The following is a 22,843-nucleotide window of genomic DNA, read 5'->3' on the forward strand; positions in this document are numbered from 1 at the left end:
AGAGCAGTGAATTCGAACCAGCCGTCCAAACCGAGGAAGGTGACAGTCACTCTCTCTGATGGGATCGCCGGTACTGTACTGGCCTATAACCCAATGACGCCTGCGTGCGTGCCCCACGTGACGAGCACCATCACGAGCCAATCATAGAGGTCGGAGTCTGTGGGCCGTCCCTCCTCTGCAGCCGTCACGGTGGACATCGCTTTTTGCGCGCACACGTGACCACAGAAGGTGCTTAGGGGCATTTAAACATCATCCATTGCGCTTTCCGCCACCAAAATAGACGCACGAAGCCAAACGGAATCAAACGGCGAACGTCTCCGGGATTGTGTTTTCCCCTTTCAACGTCAATAGACGCTCTCCATCGTTACTGTTGAATTTACTGATTTATTTTCCCACCCCCCGCATTATTTTTGCCACCTGTAGCCAAGTGTGGATATTTTTTAGAAACACATTGCGGGATTAGTTGCGCATCCGTGCGTAAAGGAGCGGAAAAAGGTTAAATCCCATTTAAGGGCGCGTAAGCCTCCAGGAAAAGAATCGGCATGCAGGATAGAAAGGAATGTGCACTCACATAGGAGAGAGGTGATCTACGCAGATCGCCATTTCTCTCTTGTTTGTCATATTTCTGTGGAGGAGGAAGAGGAGGAGGAGGAGGAGAGAGAGCGTGTCCGTGAGCAGCCATGGGCAAAGAGGAGTGTAAAACTATGCTGGACGCCCTGAATAAAGTGACGGCGTGCTACAGGCACCTGGTCGTGGCCCTGGGCAGCACGTCGGACTCGCAGAACTTGCGCGAGGAGCTGAAGCGGACCCGAAAAAAGGCGCAGGAGCTGGCCGTGGCCAACCGGACTAAGCTGACCTCTCTGCTCAAAGACAAGAGCATCAGCAAGGACGACCGCGCCGAGTACGAGCGGCTATGGGTGCTCTTCTCCAGCAGCATGGACCTACTGGAGGTGGACATGAAGCGCTCCCTGGAGATAGGTCAGGACTTCCCGCTCAAGGTGCCCACCAGGCACCTGATCCAGACGGGCATGACGGGCAGCACCAGCACGGTGGCCGCTCGCGCCATGAGCGTGCAGAACATGAAATACGAAGCGGACAGCAACATCGACACGGCGGACCTGCGGGACTTGCAGGCCGAGATCGGTCAGGTGAGCCAGATGATGGAGGAGATGGAGATGAAGGTGCAGGTGGCGCCGTGGGCCGTGGAAGCCAAGCAGGAGGCGGGCGCCGAGCTCAAGTCCAATATGAGCGTGGGAAATTCCTCCGTGGGCGTCATCTCCATCTGCGAGGAGGAACCCAAGGATGAAGAGGGGGGAGGCGGCGGGGACGCGGGTTTCGCGTCCATCTGCGCAGTGGTGGTCTTCTTTGTCATCGTGACTGTGGCGGTGGTGCTTGGATATCTGGTCATCAACATGTCCTGAAACCTGGAGGGGTTGGGGGGGGCATGAAGTGGGGCACTAGAACCATATCGCCACTTCACTACCGTACAGTACTCCCTCTTACTGTCATGATGTGCTGTTTTAAAAAGTCAGATTTTCTTCCAAAATACCAAAACAATGATATATGATTCACAATCAGCAATGTAGGATCAAAATGGGGCCACAATAAAAATAAAGGCGCACGGTTAAGAGAAAATGGTCATAATGCTTACAAGACTAAAGTTGAACTGAAGCGAGGAAAAATTATCGCAGTTGACGTGTTATGAGAATAAAGTCGACAAAAATCGTATTGTTAAAGTGACAGTGTGCAGAATTTAGTTTTAGTTTTTGATTTAACTATTGGTGAATTAATAAAATGCAACGACCTAAGTTTGTGTACATTTTGAAGCATGCGCGCTACGGTGCCTCAGAGTTATCTATTTTCACCAGTTACTACATTTGCAAAGTTTTACTACTTCGGGTATCCATAGCAAAAAAATGGCGGAAAAACATGTTAGCTTCCTGTAAGGCGCAGCGCGACCAATGTAATATAATTAGGGATTAGTAGACCTAAAATTATATTTTTTTTTTCAATGTACGTTGATGTGATAAAATACATCTTTTTGCATACAGTATTAATGAAATTAATAGTTGGTTTCTAAAATGAATATTGAATACTTGATACTTTAAAGTGAATAAAGTATTTTCTTTTCTTTTTTTTTAGGGGAAAAGTCAGAATACTACTAAAGTCAATGGGGTTAAAATTTCTAATGTTACGTGATGAACGTATATTTTCCGAGTTTGATATTACAAGACTAAAGTTCGTATTATGAAAAAAGTGATTTTAAATTGATCTGAAATTTTCTGTAAGTAGCAAAGCATTGACAAAAAAAGTTTTAATGCTAGCATAACTTTTCAGTACAAATAAAATGTAGTAAATGTACTAAACAATGTTACGACAGTAAACATGCTTATTAATAATTTGAAAAGAATTACAATGTATGAGTAAACCCATAATATCGGAGACACAAGTCATGATGTTACAAAAGTCAAGACACAATTTTCTTTATCCCAAAAGCTTTTTTTTTTTTTTTTTTAAACGAGGACAATACTGTTCAGTTTAACAGTCTGTTTTTGTAAAAACATATGGTAGCAATGTTAGGATTATTATTATTTTTTTTACTTACTATCGCCGCTTCTCATAAAATTACAATATTTTACTTTTTTCTTGTAACAATTGGACTGTAATCCCGTGTGGGCCCTAAACGCCTTACAAGCATTGCCAAAAAAATTGTGTGGATTTGTTTGCCTCATCACAGCCATCTTGTTACTAGGCAGAAATTATGGGGCACAAGTAGATCAATAATAATAATCTTCATGGCAAACAGACACACTTTGCGGAAAAGACTCCCAAAAAAAACATCAGAAGAAGGATTTATTACGAGACTATTTTACTTTTGGAACATTCCTCTGTATTAAATATACAATAGGCCATCTGCTAGACCTTGTAGGGCACTGGTCCCTTTGCCCCTAATCATCACTGGGGGGGGGGGGGGGGGGGAGTGAGGGCATCCAAAAAAAGCACCATTTGCAACAGTAAGTACATTTGAATTGTCAATGTATTTGCACTAGATTAAAAAAAAAAAAGTAGAAAAACGACAAGTGGCGAGATTGGCCAATTGGAGGTAAAGTAGGCCTGTTTTTAGGGTCCAGGTGGTTGTTTATTTTTTGGTAAAAGGATGGAAGAGAAAAAAATATACGTGTAGTGTAGAGTTGTACGTACATTTATTGTCCCTGTGGGGCAGTTGAGTTGAGCAAGGCATTTCACTGGCGGAACATCAAACACATGACAAACATACATCTGAAGAACATACCTCACATACTACAATACACTATGCACATTTGTTTGATTTTTTTTCCCCAACTGAGTTAAGGCTTTTATGGTACAAAAGAGAATTTGAATCTCCTCGTGGTCAGAAGATAGTTTAAAATTGAAAAAAAAAAAGAAAAAAAAGAAAAGAAGAAACAACAGGTGGCGCTAGTTTAAAATTGGATGTCAGATGTTGTGTATAGCGCACACAAATTTGCCTTTCTCGCCAGTCTGTCTTCATAAATGTGTTCAATGCTGTATTGTAAAGCGGTATCTGGCCATCAGCAACACGTAATCCAAGTGGATTAGCGAGAGAGCTCATGCAGGAATGTAGCCTGACTACTAAGTATTCCTCTTGACGCTAAATGATGTTTTACATTTACACTTCTTAAAGCAAATGCGGCCATCTGAAAAGAGGGAAAAGCAGAAAAGGCAGCAGTTAGTTCTACACAGGCTGGATGTGATTTATAGTTGTCATATAATCCATGACGCCAGATTGTCGTGCATCAAATCACAATGCTATGCTAATGCTATCAGAGTTTTCTTGGGATCTTTACCAGACAACCACCGTTTTTAAATAATGCACCAGTTCACTGTTAAGCTTGTGCTTCTTTTCAGGGTTGAATGTATATATTGCCATGTGTATGTATATACAGTACGGTATGTATGATTAGAAGTTTTGTACAAAAGTCATCTGTGTCAGATAATGTACATACAATCAGGTATATTTATTATAATAAAAATAATCAAAATGCACATACAGTAGAAATCATTGTATGTATTTTTTTCATTTGACATCATCAGCTTGGTTTTTAAAGAGCCAAATGTCAAGCGTCGACGTTCTGAAGGGATTTTAAGCAGGCGATTATTACTTTGGACATAACCACCTTAAGGTTAAATGCTGTTCAATTTTCCAATGGAGATGCTTGATCTGCCTGGCTAATGGTTTTACTTCTAAGAGTATTTGTGTATTCCTGGAATAGCACAGCAGACGTTAAGGCTCTGAGGTTTGAAGGAGGGGTTTGGTGTAAGTAGTGCACTGGGATGCCAATGCATTAACATATAACCGCTTAAGGTTGGTTAGGAAGCTGAAACTGGATGCATGGAAAAACGGACAAAAATACTTTTTATTTACACTGGGCTGTACAAAGGCTCAAACTAGAGATAGACAGATTTGTTTTTTTTTTAATATGTGACACTGAAGCCGATCAAGGAGGACGATAACCGAAATTTGAAGCTGATAATCATTTTCAGTAAAAAAAAAGAAAAAAGGTGGGAATAAATATTGGCATCAATTAAAAAAAAAAATACAAATGCTAATGTTTGTTGAAATGTCTAAAAGCATGTTTATTGAGTTTATTGTCATACTTTTCAAAATGTAAAACTTTTTTTTTTTTATTATCTTAGACAATAGACATCCTTTTAAATTTCTAACAAAATGTTCAGGGAGCTCCCAAGGTTATCAGTACGCCCTAAAACGTTTAATGGAACAATACCATAGTTCTCTATAGTTTAATAGTTCCCTGAGATTGAAATGGTTTTAGATTGATCTAATTTTACCGGCCATCAGATTTAAAAAAAGAAAGAAAAAAAGGCTGATATTCCCTAGTACAAACCCATCATTTGAAAAGTGAATTCCTTTCTATAAGGGACAAAATAATAAAAAATAATTAAGAGCTGCTTTTTTCGGAGATATTATGTAAAAACAAGATAAAATGGTTTAGGATTGTGCTGCGGTGCTTTTTGTCAGTCCAAATCCAATCTTTGAAAAGTGAATTGCATTTATATTACATCATGCACAAAAAAAACACTCTTTTCATATTGAATTTCAGCAAAACATATTAACCGTAACACATTTGAATTTCTGTTAAGTGAGTTATTGCCAGGAATGGAGGCAAAATTCAGTGCAATACTTGACTACAACCAGCAGAGGCGCTGTTGAATCAGTTCTAGTTTGCGGTCTCAAGAAGAATAATGTCAGCTACGAGAAGTGCATTACTTTGCTCAAACAAAACTGGCATTGAAACAGAATTTAAGAACATTCATTATGTGTTTTTATACTTTCTGTTTTCATTTCAAATGCTCATTCTTACTATTGTCTGTAATCTCAATAATTTGTGTTGAAGCAATTAAACACTAACTAGGATATAATGTACTAAATAGTACAGCTGACTAATGACAAAAAACCCAAAAAGTACTTTGTGCTTTATGAAAACCATTTTGCATCTTTTTTCTCTTATCTGTCATTTCAAGAAACCTCCAAAAGATCCCAAAGTACCAAGGTGATCAATTAAACATGGCAGAGCGAGGGGACTAAAATGCTGGCCTTGAAGTTTCTGAAGCGTGAGGGATTGCTGACTCTGGAGACTATTTCGGACAGCTCAGGAACTATCGCAACATATTTTTTGCATGCTTTCAAATTCCAGAACTTCCTCCAAAAAAGATGCACTAAACTTGAATCATATGAGCAGGGTCGTTAAAAGGTGAGTGTGTGCACAACAGCGACGCGAGCCACACGCAGCACCGCATCATCGCCGACAAAGATAGTGGGTTTCCAAGGCTGTGGAGTTGCCATGGCAACTCTCAACTGAGTCTCTAAGGCAAACAGCGCAAATGTTGAGTGTTGCTATTTCAACTTAGCCTGTCATACATGCAAGGAAAGCAGCCACACGTTACGTTAAGTTATATTTCTATTTTCATCCACATACATTAGATGCATTTAATTTGCATGTTTTTTTTAATATATATATATAATTTTCTTTCATAAAATACATGCTTTTATAATAAATTGTGCTTCTTATAATAATAACATAATTTCATAATATAACAATTACAACAATAATACAAGATCCTAACTTTATATAAACAGCCTCAGTACAGGAGGCATTATAATTTATTGCCATTTGTCAACAGTCACACAATTCACTTTTTTTTTTTACATCAGTACTTAAATTAAAAAAAATACATGACACTCATTATTATGATTTATTAAATGCAGTAAAATATATTTTTCAGTAGGGAAAGCTCTACTTTTGTTTAAAAAAAATGGCATTGATTGTTTCACATGTAATTTCATGATATGGTCAATTTGTGTTTTTAGTTAGTAGTAAGCAAGAATCATGAAACTTACAAAAAATAAGTTAATGAAATGTGTCACTGTATGTGGTGAATCGGTATAATATTGGAGTTTCAGTGTTTCACATATGTACATACTGTACATACAGTTTTTTAATATTGTTTTTTTCCCCGTTTAGCTATATATATATATATATATATATATATTCCATTTTACAGGCATGTCAATAATACTGAATTGCCATAATCCAGTGTTGACCAATATACAGTGCACCCTCGCATATCACTTGGGTTATGTTCCAAAAAATGCCCGCAATAGATAAAATCGGTGAAGTAGCCATTTATTTTTCTTTATTTGTTTTAAGGCTGTAAAACACCTCACCACACACTTTATATACTTATTTCAGTCTGCATTATTAACATTTTATCACATTTCTTTCTTGTTTAAACAACAACTCTCAAAGTGCAAACTTTTGCTGATTTATAAAAAAAAAAAAAGTACACTTCTGAGAAAAAAATAAATCCGCGAAACAACGATGCCGCAAAAGGTGAACCGTATAACAAGGGAGCACTGAATGGCATGCAGGAATCGTTCCGAAGCCCTACACAACTCAAATGTCTTTATGTGAGTACGCCCTAAAACTTAATGTATTTTCCCTGTGTGTTCTTGTTTGTGATTTGTTCCTACTGTGTTCACACAAGGGTTGTGAAGTCCACTGGTCCAATGAGAGGCAGCGTGTGGTTGTACTTGGGTGTAATGTTGACCTGTATTTCTGGACTGTAGGGGTCTGAGATCAAGAAGCGATGTAGTGCAGATTCAGAACCTTCTTGAGACTCCACATCTGTCTTCACCTTAGCCGCTTTTGAGTCGTTAGTCGGGTACAGCCGGTCTCCTGCGAGAAGAGTGGTCAAATCTCAACACTGGAATAATCGGTCAAGGGGAGAAAAAGATTCATCAAGCACCTGGCAGTACTGATACGTAGCTGTCATCCTGCAAGAAGACGACAGGCAGCCACTGCTCGCAGCCGTCTGTGCCGCGCCTCCGTGCAAACGCGTGGAGGTCGCTCAGCGAGGGGAAGCGACACATGCGACTCAACTCGTAGAACTGCGGGGGTGCGATCCACAAATCGTGAGCCCGGAAGCTCCGCAGGATGTCCGAGGGCGTCGACCACTGGGATGCATCGACACACGAGGTGAGCTACGGTGGATATAAAAAGTCTACACACCCCTATTCAAATGCATGCTTATGGTGATGTTAAGCATGAGATCATAATTAATAAAGTACATTAAATAAGTAAAACTTGTACAACCGGTTGTGCCACACTGAAATCTTTTTGAGGGAAAATACAAATAAACGACTGGGATAATGTGGTTGCATAAGTGTGAACACCCTCTCGTGGCTGTGTTCAGAATTCACCAATCACATTCAAACTCATGTTAAATGGGAGGTAGCACACACCTGCCGCTATTTAAACTGCTTGATTAATCCCAAATAAAGTTGAAATGTTCTACTCAGACTCTGAAGACATTTTTTTTACATTCCAGGCTCGAGCATACAAATTGGTGTTATGTTGGTCATGTTGGAATTACCTCATAAACCACGGACCCCCGATACTGTTAATAAAGATTATTTCTATTATTCATGGCAAAGTTTGCTTCCAAATCTGAACAACTCAACGGTTGTAAGATTATGTTCAGCCATTGACATCGCAGGTGAAACATTTAACACGGCTTGTGTAATGTTAAAAGACACCTGTAAGTGTTGAATTTCCTTCTGGTCTTGGAGGGCATGTGGTCTGTCCTCCATGCAGCACATGAAGAAGGCCGTGTCAAACCTCTTCACGCCGTATTTTCCCACAGGGGTCAGCCAATTAGACCACTCGTGGAGGGCCCAGATATTGGGCAGCACCTCTAACTCCCTGCACATCCTGACAAAGTTTGACGGGTTCTGGATCACCAAAGTCCTCCACTTGCTCAGTTCATTGCTGCAAAGCTCGTTTACTTTGTAATGCTTGACTTCATCGGCGGCGCGCCTGTTTTTAATGCTCTTTAACAGACCCGATTCCTCCTTTTTGGACACAAAAAGCAGCACGCCAGATTCCTCAAATGTCTCCCTCAAGGCGCAAATCCGGAACGCGACCTCTCCCGGGATATGTGAGCCCAGTTTGAGCCTGTCCGTAGCAAATATCGGCGGTCTGGTCTCCGGTGTTTGCTGGACGCCCCTTAAGCCAAAGTTGGGAGAGTTCGTAAAAGCTTTGAAAACGTCCAACCACTCGCTGGAAAAATCAGAAGAGTCCACCATACCTCCGGGGAACACATAAGCGTTAGGCATGAATCCGCTTTTACTGCTTCGTTTAAGGAGTAAAACGTCGTAGTCGAAGACGTGAGGAACCCGAGGTCGTCCTTCGCTTTTAACTGGCGACTGAGAACTTGCAAATCCCGGCGTGGATAAACTGTCCGCGCCGAGCTTGTGACCCGCGACTAAAATGAGAGTCGCCGCCTCCTTCCAGTGTTTCAGTCCAGTGTTCATTTTAAAACGTAAGATCTTAAATTCTAGTCAAATTCATCGGTAAGTCACTGAATAAAGGGGAAAAGTTGTTTGGTAGGTGAAACCCGGAAGTACTCCTGCTTACTATCAAAACTATTTCCGGCCATCAAAAAACTGAAGGACAGTAGGTCTCACTGCTGCCCTCTACAGGCTGGATGATTTTTAAGCAGCTGCTGCCACCTACAGGCGAATGTTTGTTCCAATTAGATTTTCAAACAATACTGAGGGCTTGGATTTGATTCTTGGCTTGGGCGCTCCTGTGTAAAATTTACATGTTTTCCCTGTGCTTGCATGCATCCCAAAAACCAGAATGTTCAAATCATTGAAGACTAAACTGTCCATATGTGTGATTATGAGCATGAATGGTTGTTTGCTTATATGTTCCCTGCAATTGGCTGGCAATTCAGTATGCCTGCCCCGCCTCTCGCTCAAAGTCAGCTGGGATGGGCTTCTGCTCACACCAAATGACAAGTGCTATAGAAAATAGAATGATGGCTGTAATGCAATAATATTAAAATACACACGCACACACACACACACACACACACACACACGCACACACCCACGCACACACACGCACACACACACACACACACACACACACACACACACACACACACGCACACACAATTTTTCAGAATGCCCTAAAATAATTTCGCCACTGGTATGTAATCTGCATTAATAATAATAATAATAAATATGACTACCGTATATGGCTTTCATTCTTTAGATTGATTTCCATAACCAAATTTAGCTGAGCATTTCCTTTTGATTTTTTACGAGTGGCTTTTTTTTACCAACTTGATGTATCATTGTGTGAGTGCCACACTTTCAGGGTCATCGCCGGGCACTTACATCCGTTCAAATCAGAGGAAAATCTCTCAGTGCACGAGCCACTAGTCTTCATTTGCATTGCATTCTTGCTTGCATTTGGACGTACTGGAGCTGACTTTATACACTTTCAATTTGTGGTGGATTAACTCTCTTTATTCCTGACTGAAGGTTGTATGGGGAAATATGCTTTGTGTGTAGCTTTTATTGCTGCTGCTACTGCTTTACAATAGGCAATATAATTTTAAAGAAATGATCTTTGTTTCCTGAAGTTAACCATGAACTCTTTTTTTGTGTGTGTGTGGTGTTGAGGTATGTATTTTGTGTCCTTCCCATGTACCAAGACACCACAATGGAAGACAGAAGCACAAGCAAGAGTATGGAGAATCAAAAAAGCTACACTAGCACAGGCAGGAACTCAACAACGATGGACAAACATCCAGAGAAGGCCACTGTCCTTCATAAAGAGGTGAGCGTGCCATTTATTGATTTTTAATGTGTTTGTATTCAATTTCCGAGAAGTTATTCACAAAGTGAGTAATTCGAGTGGAGGTGCCTGGGCCCAAGTGCCAGGTAGTGCCCCAGTTTCGGTCTCCACAAATTAACTTCACAGTCACCCATTGTTACTCTTTGGGTCCCATGACCCTCTTTAAGCCGGTTCAGGCCAATTTAATTAGGGGTTGGGAAAAGTGACCTCTAAAGCCAGGTACGCCAGGATTTCGTTTTACTTTGCTTCACAATGGTCCAAGTGCATGAGGACATAAACAACATACAAATACTATACTGTATGTGTTATCATTGTGAGCGATTATTTCAATTAATAATTCTCCGCAACATTCACCATGGAAATTTCAAGTATGCCGACCTTGATTTGCTCTGACCTTAACATCTCTCAAACATGAGGAAAAATGTTAATTGTGCTTTCTGCCATATAGTGGAAGAGCATTTCATTGATTTGCCTGTCAACTGTCATTATAACAAACATCACTGGCATAGATAGAAAAACCATGATACATTATTTTTAGTACCGGTAAATAATATTTTCCCCCCATCCAATTAAATGCAATTGGATCATTTCTGCACAGTGCTTGTACAGTACTCTACATGTGTTTGTGTGTGAACTCAGGTGGGCCTGATTAGCGCCATCTGTCTGATTGTGGGCACCATGATCGGCTCAGGCATCTTCATCTCTCCCAAAGCAGTCCTGCTCTACTCTGGAGGTGTGGGACCCTGCCTCCTCATCTGGACTGCTTGTGGGGTGTTAGCCATGCTGGGTGAGAGACCAACACAATCTGCTATTGACTCCATATATTAGGGGTGTGCCCAAAAATCGATTCTCATAAGAATCGCGATTCTCATAAGAATCGCGATTCTCATTTAGTACGATTCAGAATCGATTTTAAATGTCCCAAAATCAATTTTATTTAAATTATTTTATACTGTCTTCCCTTTGTTTGCGTGTGCCTTTATTCGGCGCGCTGTTCATGTTGTACCCGATTTGGCCACTTAGGGGCAGTGTGGTTCCACGCGGTCTGATACACTGCTAAGTTGTAGCCACATTAGCGAGTAGAAGGAAAAAGTCACGATCAAGTTATTCCAATAATTTTTTTGCAGCGTGGAGCCATTCTTTTGAGTGATGAAAGTGCCGCGAATAGAGCACTAATTAGCATTAGCGAGTCAGACTGGAGTAGATCATTACGTTTCCTTGAACATCTATAAATTGAAGCAAAAATCATTGTCAATCAAATCATTTTGAATCAAAAATCGATTCTGAATCGAATCGCAGACCCAAAAATCAAAATTGAATCGAATCGTGAGACATTCAAAGATTCCCACCCCTAGCATATATGCATGACGGGCTACTGACAACTTAGACCTAAAAGGACATTATCGGTATTTTAATTAGAAGTATGGTTCATCATGTTTTAACATTGGAAACTTAAAGGAGAATATAATTTGATTTCACATTGGACTGAAGTCTTAATTACAATTGTCAACTGTACATTTATGCTACTGTTTATCTTTCTTCCCAATATACAATTTATATGTTATACAGACTAGCGCTTCCCATGCTAAATTTATATAAGGCATACCGTATTTCCTTCAATAACTGTTGTCTCTGTAATAGACGTGCCTCCCTTTTCCCATTAAAAAAAATAATGAATCAGCTCAGTGGTGTTATTATGAACCCATTCAACTCTCTTGATAATCAAAACAGCAGCACCCGCCAAATTACTAAACAGTATCTCAGGTGGCTAAAAGTGCAGAAACTTACTGTCAAATTCACTCAAATGTTGTCTTCCAGCAAAGCAGGCCACTGTAACCCCTCACTGATTGTGGGAGCCGCTTTTCAATTTTGTCCGGCTTAGTGCAGGTGGCATCAAGGATACGACACAGACGCTGTAGAAAACATACAGTATCAAAGCATGGGAATGCCGATAAAGATAACCACCCTCGTCTTCAGGGTCGTTCACATAAGAGGGACAACTCTCAGTGTTTTTTGTTTTGTTTTAAAGAGTGGATGAACTGGAACATACTGTATGTACACAAAAAAGTGAGCAGGGCTGCACAATTAATTAAATTAAACCCCAATTGGATTATTTTTCAAAATTGTTCAGCCATACATCACTACATGGCAATCAGTGTTCACTGAACCAATTATTTAATGGGATGTCATTTAAAAAGGACATTTGGTCATGTAACCCGCCAGTTTGTGTCCTGTCGTCCCACGCAAGTGTTTACATGCATTGCAAGTTTATGTTTATTTATTTTTTTGCTGACTTAGTACAAAAAAGTAGGGCACGTTTTAGAGCGGCTACACCTCGTGTGCATTATGGCACCAAAAGTGCACATTGTCACATTTACACATACTAGAGAAACAACTAAATCATTTACAGCACAGAGGAAAAAAAAGACATGTACTATAGCTGCTGCTATTGGTTGAGTCAGTACTCTTGTGTTTGGAAGTCATAATGTGTTATTTATGAAAAATCTTAGCATTTTTGACTCAAGTCAACTTTATTAATAAACCACTTTAAAAACATTTATAGCTGTATACATAGTGCTGTACATAAAAAAAATTAAGTGGTAAAAGTGAAACTCCGTGAACAAAATATATTAATATATATATATATATATATATTAATCTGTTATGGTGGTAGAGAAATGATTCGATTCTTCGTGACCTGCTCTTGGGTCACCTTGGGTCATGTTGCTTTTTGAAAAAGTCAACAGACGGTTTTAAAAGCGAACATCTTGCCAAACGGACGCATAATAAGGTGCTTTGTTGAACTTGCTATCAGAAAAAAAGCCTCCCACTAATTTGCCTTATCCGTTATCTTGTACTTGACAGGAGCGCTGTGCTACGCCGAGCTGGGCACCATGATCCCAAAATCCGGAGGAGAGTATTCCTATCTGATGGAAGCTTTCGGCTCCCCGGTGGCCTACCTTTACTCGTGGACCACCGTGATGGTGTCCAAGCCCTCGGCCCTTTCCATCATCACGCTGAGCTTTGCCGAGTACGCCTCAGCTCCTTTCTTTCCTGAATGCAGCCCCCCTGTTATTGTCACAAAGGGTCTGGCGACTGCAGCCATAGGTGACATCAACCACTGCTATTGCTTTACATGACTACTGCGTGCTACACAAACAATGGTAATGATATATATATATATTTTTTTAGTTTTCATTGTGACCATCAACTGCTTCAGTGTCAAATTGGCGAGTTACGTGCAAAACCTCTTCACCGGGGCTAAACTTTTAATCATTGTCATCATCGTGGGAGCTGGCATTGTTCTGTTGGCGCAAGGTGGGACTTCAAACATTTTGTCTTCATAATAGATTAGATCTGTGCCATTTGATCTCATTTTGGTATTTATATTTTTGTGTCCAGGAAAAACTGAGAACTTTTCAAATGCATTTGTCGGCAAATCAGTGTCTGCTGGAGGAATTGGACTTGCCTTTTATAATGGACTCTGGGCCTATGATGGATGGTAAATATTCAGCATCTCGAAAGTGATGCAATGAACCAATAAATATCTATTAAAATATGACGGGGTACTCTTTTATAAAGTGTGCCAATATCATTTGTTTGCATTTCAGGAGTCAACTGAATTTCATCACAGAGGAGCTCAAAAACCCTTTCAGGTAGGAAACATACAAATTCCATCCTTCAGTCTAAAGTCACAATATACTCTATTCAGATAGGTTAGCTAATGTAAATACTAATGTAACAGTACAGTATTTATTATTGTGATTGTAGTGGACGGCATCGAAATTGAGAAACGTTTTTAATATTTCGGTGACTTTATTTTAGATCTGATATTCCATATTTACATCATACAGTATATTCGGTGTGGTGAGTAAATATTTGAGTGTATAAATATGCCTTATTAGGATATTTACAGTATGTTCATGTACTGTTTGTACATTGGTACCATAAATTCATTTTTAAAAAAGATTATTAAAAAGTTAGGGGCAAGAGGCGATTCAAATTATTAGTTGTAATTAATCGCATGGCTTCACTAGTTAACTCACAATTAATCACAAATTTTACATCTGTTCTGAATGTACAATAAAAAAATCCTAGGTTTTCATAGTCTTGTTAACAAAAGGGGGAAAAATGTTAAACTAATACAAATTGTTGAAATGAATTTCTGACATTTATAGCCGTTAATGGCAGTGAATTAATTTTTTTTTAAAAATGAAGAAAAGATTATTACAAAATTCAGGGCATCAGACGATTAATGTTTTTAATCGTAATTAATTGCATGACTTCACTAGTTAACTCCCAATTAATCACAAATTTCATATCTGTTCTAAATGTACAATAAAAAAAATAGGTTTTCATACAATTGTTAACAAAAGTGGAAAAAATGTTTAACTATTTGAAATAGTTAAATTAAATTTTTACGTTTTTAGCCGTCAACGGCTGTGAATGAGTAATAGATTGTACCGGTGTACCTAATGTTGTGGCTGCTCAATACGTAACAGCAGCAGATACTGTTGTAATCAATACGGATACTGTTGTAATGTAATTTTTTTCCCACAGGAACCTGCCATTAGCCATCCTCATTGGGATCCCCTTGGTGGCTGTGTGTTATGTGATGGTCAACATCGCTTATTTCACTGTAATGACCAGCAATGAACTGCTGTCATCCTCAGCTGTAGCTGTGGTAAGAGGAAAAGTCCGAGTAGAGCCTTTTTTTTTTTTCCCTGGAGAGCTCAGTATTGTTCATTCGGTAATTTTACCGATTTGACATGTCATCATCATTGCTCTCTTTTTTATTATTTTTATTTTTTTTATTTTGTATGTGTATGTGCGTGTGTGTGTATTCATTAGTTCACCTAAAACCTATTAAAAAAATCCCATACCGTTCACCTAAACCGAACACTTCCAGCCAGAGTCGTGAGTAGAGCCTTAATGTTCATTACGTAACATATAATAACGCTTGGATACATACATGAAAGGTCTTCCCAGTTGTGTCATTATTGTGCCCTTATGCCCTCATTTGATGACAAAATAACCAAAAAGCATGTTGTTGTATTTATTATAAATACAAATCCTCAGACAATAGTTTGATACTAACCATAACGGTCCTTCACATCAAGTCTGATGGCTTAACTCAGTTTTGAAATTATTTTGTCAGAATTGTTTTCTCTACGTTCTCTCCATCCTATTGTCTAGCTATCCTGTCAATTTTTGTCGTTTATCCTCACCGGTGAAATGGATCTTATCCCGGCTAACCATATTATTAATGTCGGTATTTATATTTAATTACAGATAAATTGAGCCATGCTCCTTCGCTTTCTCTTTTTTTCTTTCATGTTTTAGACATTTGGAGACAAAGTTCTTTACCCTATGTCTTGGATTGTTCCGCTTTTTGTCGTCTTTTCCACTTTTGGCTCGGCCAATGGAAGCTGCTTCACTGCAGGCAGGTAAAAAAAAAAAAACATGACGAAACAAGAGTTGGTTATGTTCAGGTGACAGATTAAGAAAACGCAAAGTCATGACAAATGATTTAAATGTATGCTTTGGTTCTCAGGCTGGCCTATGTATGTGGCAGAGAAGGTCACATGGTGGAAATTTTATCTTTTATTAGTCTGAGGCGTTTCACCCCATCCCCAGCTTTAATGTTCAATGTGAGTTTTAAGAACTTTCATGTTGTTATTGTATTACTTTATTAAAGCTTTTAATGCTTTAATAATGCTACTGAGGTGTCCCCCCCCCCCCCCGTTTTATTTTACAGGGTTTTCTGGCTATTTTATACACAATCCCGGCAGACATCAACACCCTCATCAATTACTTCAGCTTTGCTCAGTGGTTCTTTTATGGCCTGACCATGTTTTCTGTTATCGTCATGCGGTTCACGAGGAAGGAATTGAAAAGACCAGTCAAGGTGCAGTCTGGCATGCATGTTTTGTTTTGTTTTGTTTGTTTGTTTTAGCTGCAACAAAAGCTCAAGTGTTTGCATTTATTCAAAGGTTCCCATTATAATTGCTGTCCTAATGGTGCTCATCTCTTTCTACCTGGTCCTGGCCCCCATCATTGACAATCCCGAAATGGAGTACCTCTACTGTGCCATTTTCATCCTCAGCGGGCTCCTCCTGTATTACCCCTTTGTCCACCTGAAGGTCGAGTGGGCACGCAAACTCATGAGTAAGCACATTTACAACCTAAAAGTCAAGAAAAAAAAAACAAGGCAGCTGTTGAAAATTAATAAAGTAAATAAAGTGTGAAGGCTTTCTGCTTGTTTAGATGTAGGCCTAATACATGTCAAATGGCAGTAATGTGGCTTAAAGTGCAAACATATATTTCATATTTTATCCACCTCACCTTTATATTTATTTATTTATCTATAGAAATAACCTGTAACCTACTGTGATCTTTGAAGAGATTGTCATCTGTGTTAATACAGTATTGACTCCTTGCTACTTTGACCTTTAACCCCCATATAGAGCCCATCACCATGCATTTGCAACTCCTGTTGGAAGTCGTTCCTCCTGAGAAATGTGAGTGAGGAAGTGACAACCAGGTCAACTTCCATTTGGCTCCTGGCGCGGGAAATGTGCCAGGCTCATTTTCTGAAAAACTTGGAATACCTGACTGGGTCCGAGCCACAATTACGGGGTCACTTTTGTTAAATAGCTGCAAACCGCGTGACATTGATATGTGGGTTCAAATGTAACAAAAAAACAAAAAAAAAAGGCTTCTCGTTCAGGGTTGCAGCATTAGATGCACCTGCGCAATTTGAGCAGTATGCTCAATTGAGCCTTTACAAAAAAAAAATCATGCTCAATTTTTATTGACACTGTCAGAGAGGCATCAAGTTCATTTTTGTTGAAAATTTATAATATTTCCCCCCTCATTTGACCAATACGGAAATTAAAATGAGGCATTATTATTTACAACTGTACTATTTTTTTTTATTACTTCATGGTATTTTATTGTTTATAATTTTTTTTAATTTGTTTTATTGTTTTGAAATAAAGGATTATATGACCAGATATGTGCTTTAATTGACCTTTTTTTATATACAGTATACCACTAGATGTCAGTAGTGCATTGTTTAACACAGGAATGAGGGTTCCTTCACTCCTACGCGCTTTAATGTGTAATAATGTGTTTTATGCTTCAAGTTTGGCCCGCATTGTTGACGCCATTTTGACACTGAAGCAGTTGATGGTCACAATGAAAATTAAGAACAACACATGACAGGTCATTTATACCTAACACAGGAACACCCTATCAGACACACATAAACAAATACATTTTAATCAGCATTGTATTCAATTATAAATTAAGAAATAGCATATTCAATATTTTCCAGCATTTGTAATACAATGGTATGCAAGATTCGACCAGACTTGTTGCAATAACTCCATGTAGTCCATGTGCTCAGACCCTGAAAAATGATAAAAACACAATTTGACAAAGATCAGTGTATATTTTTTGCTGGTTATATTTATTTACTACATCTCTCATTAAAGATACATTCTAAGATTGTCTGCATTATAACACCTTGTCTTGAAATAAAACATTTTGGGTCATTTTTATTCACAACAAAAACTTCACACACGTCAGAATGGTGATGTTAGCTCCGCTGCAAAATGAATGGACGAATGTACTTAAGGAGTTAAAGAGACTACCTCCTAACTGGTAGTTTTTTTTTGTGCAGTAGTTATTAACACTATTTATAATAATATATGTACAGTGGCTAAAGACACATGGTGACAAAGACATAGAAGTGTTGCATTCAGGAAAGAAAGAAGCCAAGGTACACTCAGCATGATGGGGGGAAAAAGGCTGAGGACTGGACACAATCACGGTGGTCCACAAGTGAAGACAAGACCAAGCGGGGAGGTGCAAGAGAAGAAAGCCTCCATCAGATAGGACTGCTCCCCTGCAGATTTTGAGATCATAGTGCCCAGCTTGACATAACACAGTGTGTTGCACAGCACAACAGATAAGAATCATGAGTTGGAGTCTGTTTAAATTATTATTATTATTATTATTTTTTTTAAAGATAATTAATATTATTTTTTTGGAAAGATAATTATTATTATTATTATTATTAACCATATATATAGTTAAACATAATAATATATTTTTTAAAGATAATTATTATTATTATATTTAACCATATATATAGTTAAAAATAATTATAATATATTTTTTAAGATAATTATTAATACTATTATTTTTAACCATATATATAGTTAAAAATAATAATAATATATATTTTTAAGATAATTATTATTATTATTATTTTTAAACATATACATATACATATATATATATATATATATATATATATATATATATGTTAATTGACCATATGCAAATATTACAAACACAAGGAGGGCATGCGGTAGAAATGTTATTTTTGTTTTACTAGGAATGCATCGTAATGAGAATTCACGGCCGAAACCGAAAACCAAAACATCCCTCCTGCGTTCTGCCAAATTAGGGTGGAAGTGTCAAGAAAAACCTCAGGCTGTTGTGTTTGGCTGTGAAAACTGTTTGATTTTTGTCAAACACTCTGCACAGTCAACCCCTCAAAGCGCACACTTTGCAAATGTAGACAATGATGAGCAGTTTACCGGTTCTGAGGACAAGGCTTCAAGGCCAAACGGCACAGGACAAAAATGTATTGCAGTAGACAGTAGTTATGAAACTCATAATGAATGAATGAATGACCCGACCTTTCAAATAGACTCTTGGCCAATTCTTTGCTTTGACTTGCGGAAAATTTTTTGAGATACGTAGCACTAGAAGGTGGCAGCAAACGTCACATTATGCAGTAGTTAGCTGCTAATGAACAACTGTTTTGTTTTCAAGATGTTTGTTGACACGCCCACATTATGATTCCCTTAGAAAAGTCCACTAGATTAATGCCAACACAAGATGCAAAGCTGAGTACATGGGCTAACAAAAGCATCATCATCAGTGTTGCGGTGTGATAAACCTCAACGGAAATTTGAACATGAACGATGCGGAAATGCATAGGCCTATAGACAGACAAATATAAACAATACAATACATACAATACATTTATTCTATGCAAAAAATGAAGAATATTACTACAGCTTAATGAGCATTAGTGACCATTTGCTTCATTTATATCCGTATGTATACATTATACTGCCCCCAGTGGCCAAGGCACATGCACCAGAGGGAGCAACACAATAAATAAATTCAACACGATGCTAATAATGATAATATGATAATTATGACTGTATGTTTCTATGGAGAACAAAACTGTAGAGTGCTATTTCCTGTATATATTGAAATTGCACAATAAAAATTTCTGTTGTTCTTTTATTTGGTGGCTGGAACGGATTAATTGCATTTCCAGTCATTTCAACGGGGAAATATGACAAGCATGGCTGCAGAATAAATTAAACGTGCAAATAAAGAAACCCCTGTATTGTACAGATTAATTAATCGTGGAAAATACTTTTTAGAAGGCAAATGTTGACCCTTTTTATTTAAAACGATTAAAAACATTTTGTTTCAAATCTAAAAAGAACACTCACTGGATCATCAAATGCCAGATATCTACTTGGTTGGTAACTACAACTAGCCCCCCAACAAAAGCGCGCTGAATTTAAAAGACACTAAAATTATTATTTTTTTGCTTTTCAACATAACATCCAGTCCAGCGCACGATGTTATATTGTCTGCAGGGTTGCGACGACTTCTAATAAAATAAGACCTGCTGTGTTGGCTGTGATGTAATCAAGTGCAGTTTCTCCTGTTCAGTTATTGACTGAGAGTAACCTAATCAATCTAGACTGATTGAGAGGGAATATGCTAAATATGCTGATGAAACCTTTGAGCACTCCAACACACACAGACAAAAGACACTCAAAGATGGACTCATTAAAGGGATACAGTGAAAAGCTCTGATTAGAATTTATCCGCATATCCTTATCATCACATTACTAGGATTTTTTCCCCCGCTAATCAGATGCTGGATTATGATTTGCATTGGAACATTGCAATCAATTCAGCGACCTTTCATGAAAAGCACCAGAATAAAGCAAATGCTGCAGATAAGCGGTTGAAAACTATATTTAAAAGTGGGATTATTACATTTGTTTGAAACTGGGACCTGGTGGCGGCAAATGGACCTATGCTATAACTGTCATGTCTGGGAAGATCTGGCTTTGGTTGAGGGCCCTGAGTGGGTTCCCGCCCTTCCGCGGGTTGACCAATCTGGGCCCTCAGCCACTTGTGCCTGGCCCCAGGTGTGGCTAGTTACCCAATTAGTGTGGGTGTATTTAGTTCCCGGGTGGTGATCAGTACGTGTGGGATCATTGCCGCTTGTCACGGTCACCCGCCGGAGTCTTGTCTGTCACTTTGATTTGGTATATTTTCAGTTCCTTGTTTATTTAGCATTAACCAGTACCCTGGTTAGTGTTTGTTGTACCGTGACAGAACGAATTTTTTTTTTAAACCAAACAAGTCAACAGAAGTTTTGAATTGTTCAACCGTCATTGAGGTCTGTTTCTAATTCATTTAATGAATGTGACTAAATTACCATATTTCCTCAAACAGTAGCCTTCCCTTTAATAGACAGCACACCCTAATTAGCAATAAGCCTTTAAAAAAAATAGTATTTCTTTGGCTGGATTTTAAAAAGATAAATGTTAAGCCACTTTGAACTCATTTGCTAACCAAAACAGCAGCACTGAAGAACATGAAAGTTTATTAGATTAATTGTATGGCATGTTACATTGACTAACCTATGCAGTATTTAAGACGATATTAAAACGGCACCTTTAACGACAATTGGTGTTTCAATAGACTCAGAAATGTTGCGTGCGTCCATAAGTTCCACGGATGTTGGTGACTTATCTGAATTTATCCACAATAATGCTTTATATTTTGTTCTTAACCTCCATTTTAACATGGCATGAATTCTAATACACTGTAGCGGTAATATTGCTCAATATCATAAAAAAAAAAAAAAATGCACGCACCACCACAGTATTTAAGTGATTATATAAACATCCCTTCACTATACACTGTGCTAATTCTTTTAAACACTCGAAAACAATGTCAGCCATGTTTGATAAAGATTGTGCATGCAGACAATGCTCGTAATAAACCTGGTTGTAAAATTTTATTGTATTTTATTTTATTTAAATTTATAATTTAAAATTTTTTAATTTTTAATTTTTAATTTTTAATTTTTAATTTTTAATTTTTAATTTTTAATTTTAATTTTTTCTTTTTTTCTTTTTTCTTTTTTCTTTTTCTTTTTTTCTTTTTTAATTATTTTTATTTTTATTTCTTTTTCTTTTTCTTTTTATTCTTTTTATTTTTTCTGGTGGTAAAATTTTAAATGGAGTGCACTTTTGTAATGCTTTATCTACACCATCACAGTGCCCTAAGCACTTAAGTGAAGCTTACATTCACCCATTCAGGCACCACCTGGAGCAATTTTGGGTTCAGTGTCTTGCCCAAGGACACTTTGACAGCGTACGGTCGGAGCTGAGATTTGGTCACTGGACCACACGCTTTACCAACAGAGCCAAAGCTGCCCGTGAAACGGCTTCATGTTTTGAAGGAGTTCCATCTAAATTCCACTGAGAACACAATTGAGAGAGCTTATACTCACAGACGCTCACGAGAAGGCTGTTTTTTAAACTGTCTGGCAATGTTTGTGTTTTCTTTTCTGTTCTGCTCAGCGTCTCTCTCTCACACACGCATTCTTGCACGCACGTACACATGGACGACCTGCTCACTAATCTTAAAATCGCAGTATGGTTTGCTGCAGGTATGGATAAGCTGGATAAACACAAGTTGGCAGGTGTTGTCGCTTTTGAAGTTGTACAATAAACAACATCTGATACATTATTAATCACAATTCACTCATCGCACTGCTATTTTGTCATTTTTTGTTTTTGTTCTATTTGCACAGCAACTGTTTAAGGTTGTTAAAACTAGGGCCCAACCAAAATTGATTGTTTGAGGTTGATACCAATATTTGGCTGAATACAATTCTGATAGCCAATTAAGTTACAAAAAGCCAATATTTGGCAGAATAAAATTCCGATAGCTAACTAATTTAAAGTACATAATAACTCCTAGCCAATTAATTCAAAAATATAATGTATTAAATAACTTCTTTTTTTTTTGTTACTTAATGCTTACATCAATAAAGATATGAATTACAGTAATACAGCAATATTTGACTGATTTACAATACATTCTCCTATAGTATTTGTTTAACTTTACAACAAAAGCAAAAATTGGCAGATTATTTTATTTTAATAAAATTTTTAATTAAAATATATATTTTTTGAATGTCATTATATTTGTGTTATGTTAATGTGTTAATGGATAAAGCAACACCGATTTTAAAAGAGCAAAATCGTCCAATTAATCGTTTCGCTCTTATAGTTAATTGTTCACATTTTTGTCCTGCAACATTTCTGAGCATTTGTTTCCTTTTGGCACATCTGTTTGCCTTTACGTATCTGTTAGACATTATTAACATTTTTAATTCTTTATTTCATATATTAACCATGTTGAAATGTTTGATAGATGTGTAAAGTAGGTGAAATAGTGTTGAACTCAGTATAATTTGACCT

The 22,843-nt window shown here is 38.0% G+C and overlaps 3 protein-coding genes across 5 annotated transcripts; 2 read left to right on the plus strand and 1 right to left on the minus strand.

Annotated features, from left to right (window-relative positions):
• Positions 1-229: 229 nt before the first annotated feature.
• Positions 230-4,056, plus strand: LOC144050546 (regulator of G-protein signaling 9-binding protein). The gene has a single exon (XM_077563901.1). It carries the CDS (start codon positions 681-683, stop codon positions 1,419-1,421), a length of 741 nt encoding a protein of 246 aa, XP_077420027.1. The 5' UTR covers positions 230-680; the 3' UTR covers positions 1,422-4,056.
• On the minus strand, positions 3,373-9,026 carry nudt19 (nudix (nucleoside diphosphate linked moiety X)-type motif 19). The gene is made up of 3 exons (XM_077563900.1): positions 8,117-9,026; positions 7,327-7,534; positions 3,373-7,256 (listed from the first exon to the last, which is right to left on the minus strand). The coding sequence occupies exons 1-3, from the start codon at positions 8,891-8,893 to the stop codon at positions 7,057-7,059; spliced, it is 1,185 nt and encodes a 394-aa protein (XP_077420026.1). The 5' UTR covers positions 8,894-9,026; the 3' UTR covers positions 3,373-7,056.
• An 807-nt stretch (positions 9,027-9,833) lies between these two features.
• Positions 9,834-17,224, plus strand: slc7a9 (solute carrier family 7 member 9). Of its 3 annotated transcripts, none has more exons than XM_077563899.1 (13): positions 9,847-9,913; positions 10,087-10,211; positions 10,869-11,016; positions 13,095-13,337; positions 13,422-13,547; positions 13,632-13,731; positions 13,841-13,885; positions 14,790-14,913; positions 15,573-15,676; positions 15,784-15,880; positions 15,988-16,137; positions 16,223-16,397; positions 16,697-17,224. In XM_077563899.1, the coding sequence occupies exons 2-13, from the start codon at positions 10,095-10,097 to the stop codon at positions 16,756-16,758; spliced, it is 1,491 nt and encodes a 496-aa protein (XP_077420025.1). In that variant the 5' UTR covers positions 9,847-9,913; positions 10,087-10,094; the 3' UTR covers positions 16,759-17,224. The 3 variants fall into 3 exon arrangements, with proteins under 3 accessions (XP_077420023.1, XP_077420025.1, XP_077420024.1); XM_077563898.1 differs by having other exon boundaries at positions 9,862-9,913; positions 10,055-10,211; XM_077563897.1 differs by having other exon boundaries at positions 9,834-10,211.
• Positions 17,225-22,843: the final 5,619 nt, after the last annotated feature.

Source organism: Vanacampus margaritifer, chromosome 4 (genome assembly GCF_051991255.1).
Source record: "Vanacampus margaritifer isolate UIUO_Vmar chromosome 4, RoL_Vmar_1.0, whole genome shotgun sequence".
Taxonomy (NCBI): domain Eukaryota; kingdom Metazoa; phylum Chordata; class Actinopteri; order Syngnathiformes; family Syngnathidae; genus Vanacampus; species Vanacampus margaritifer.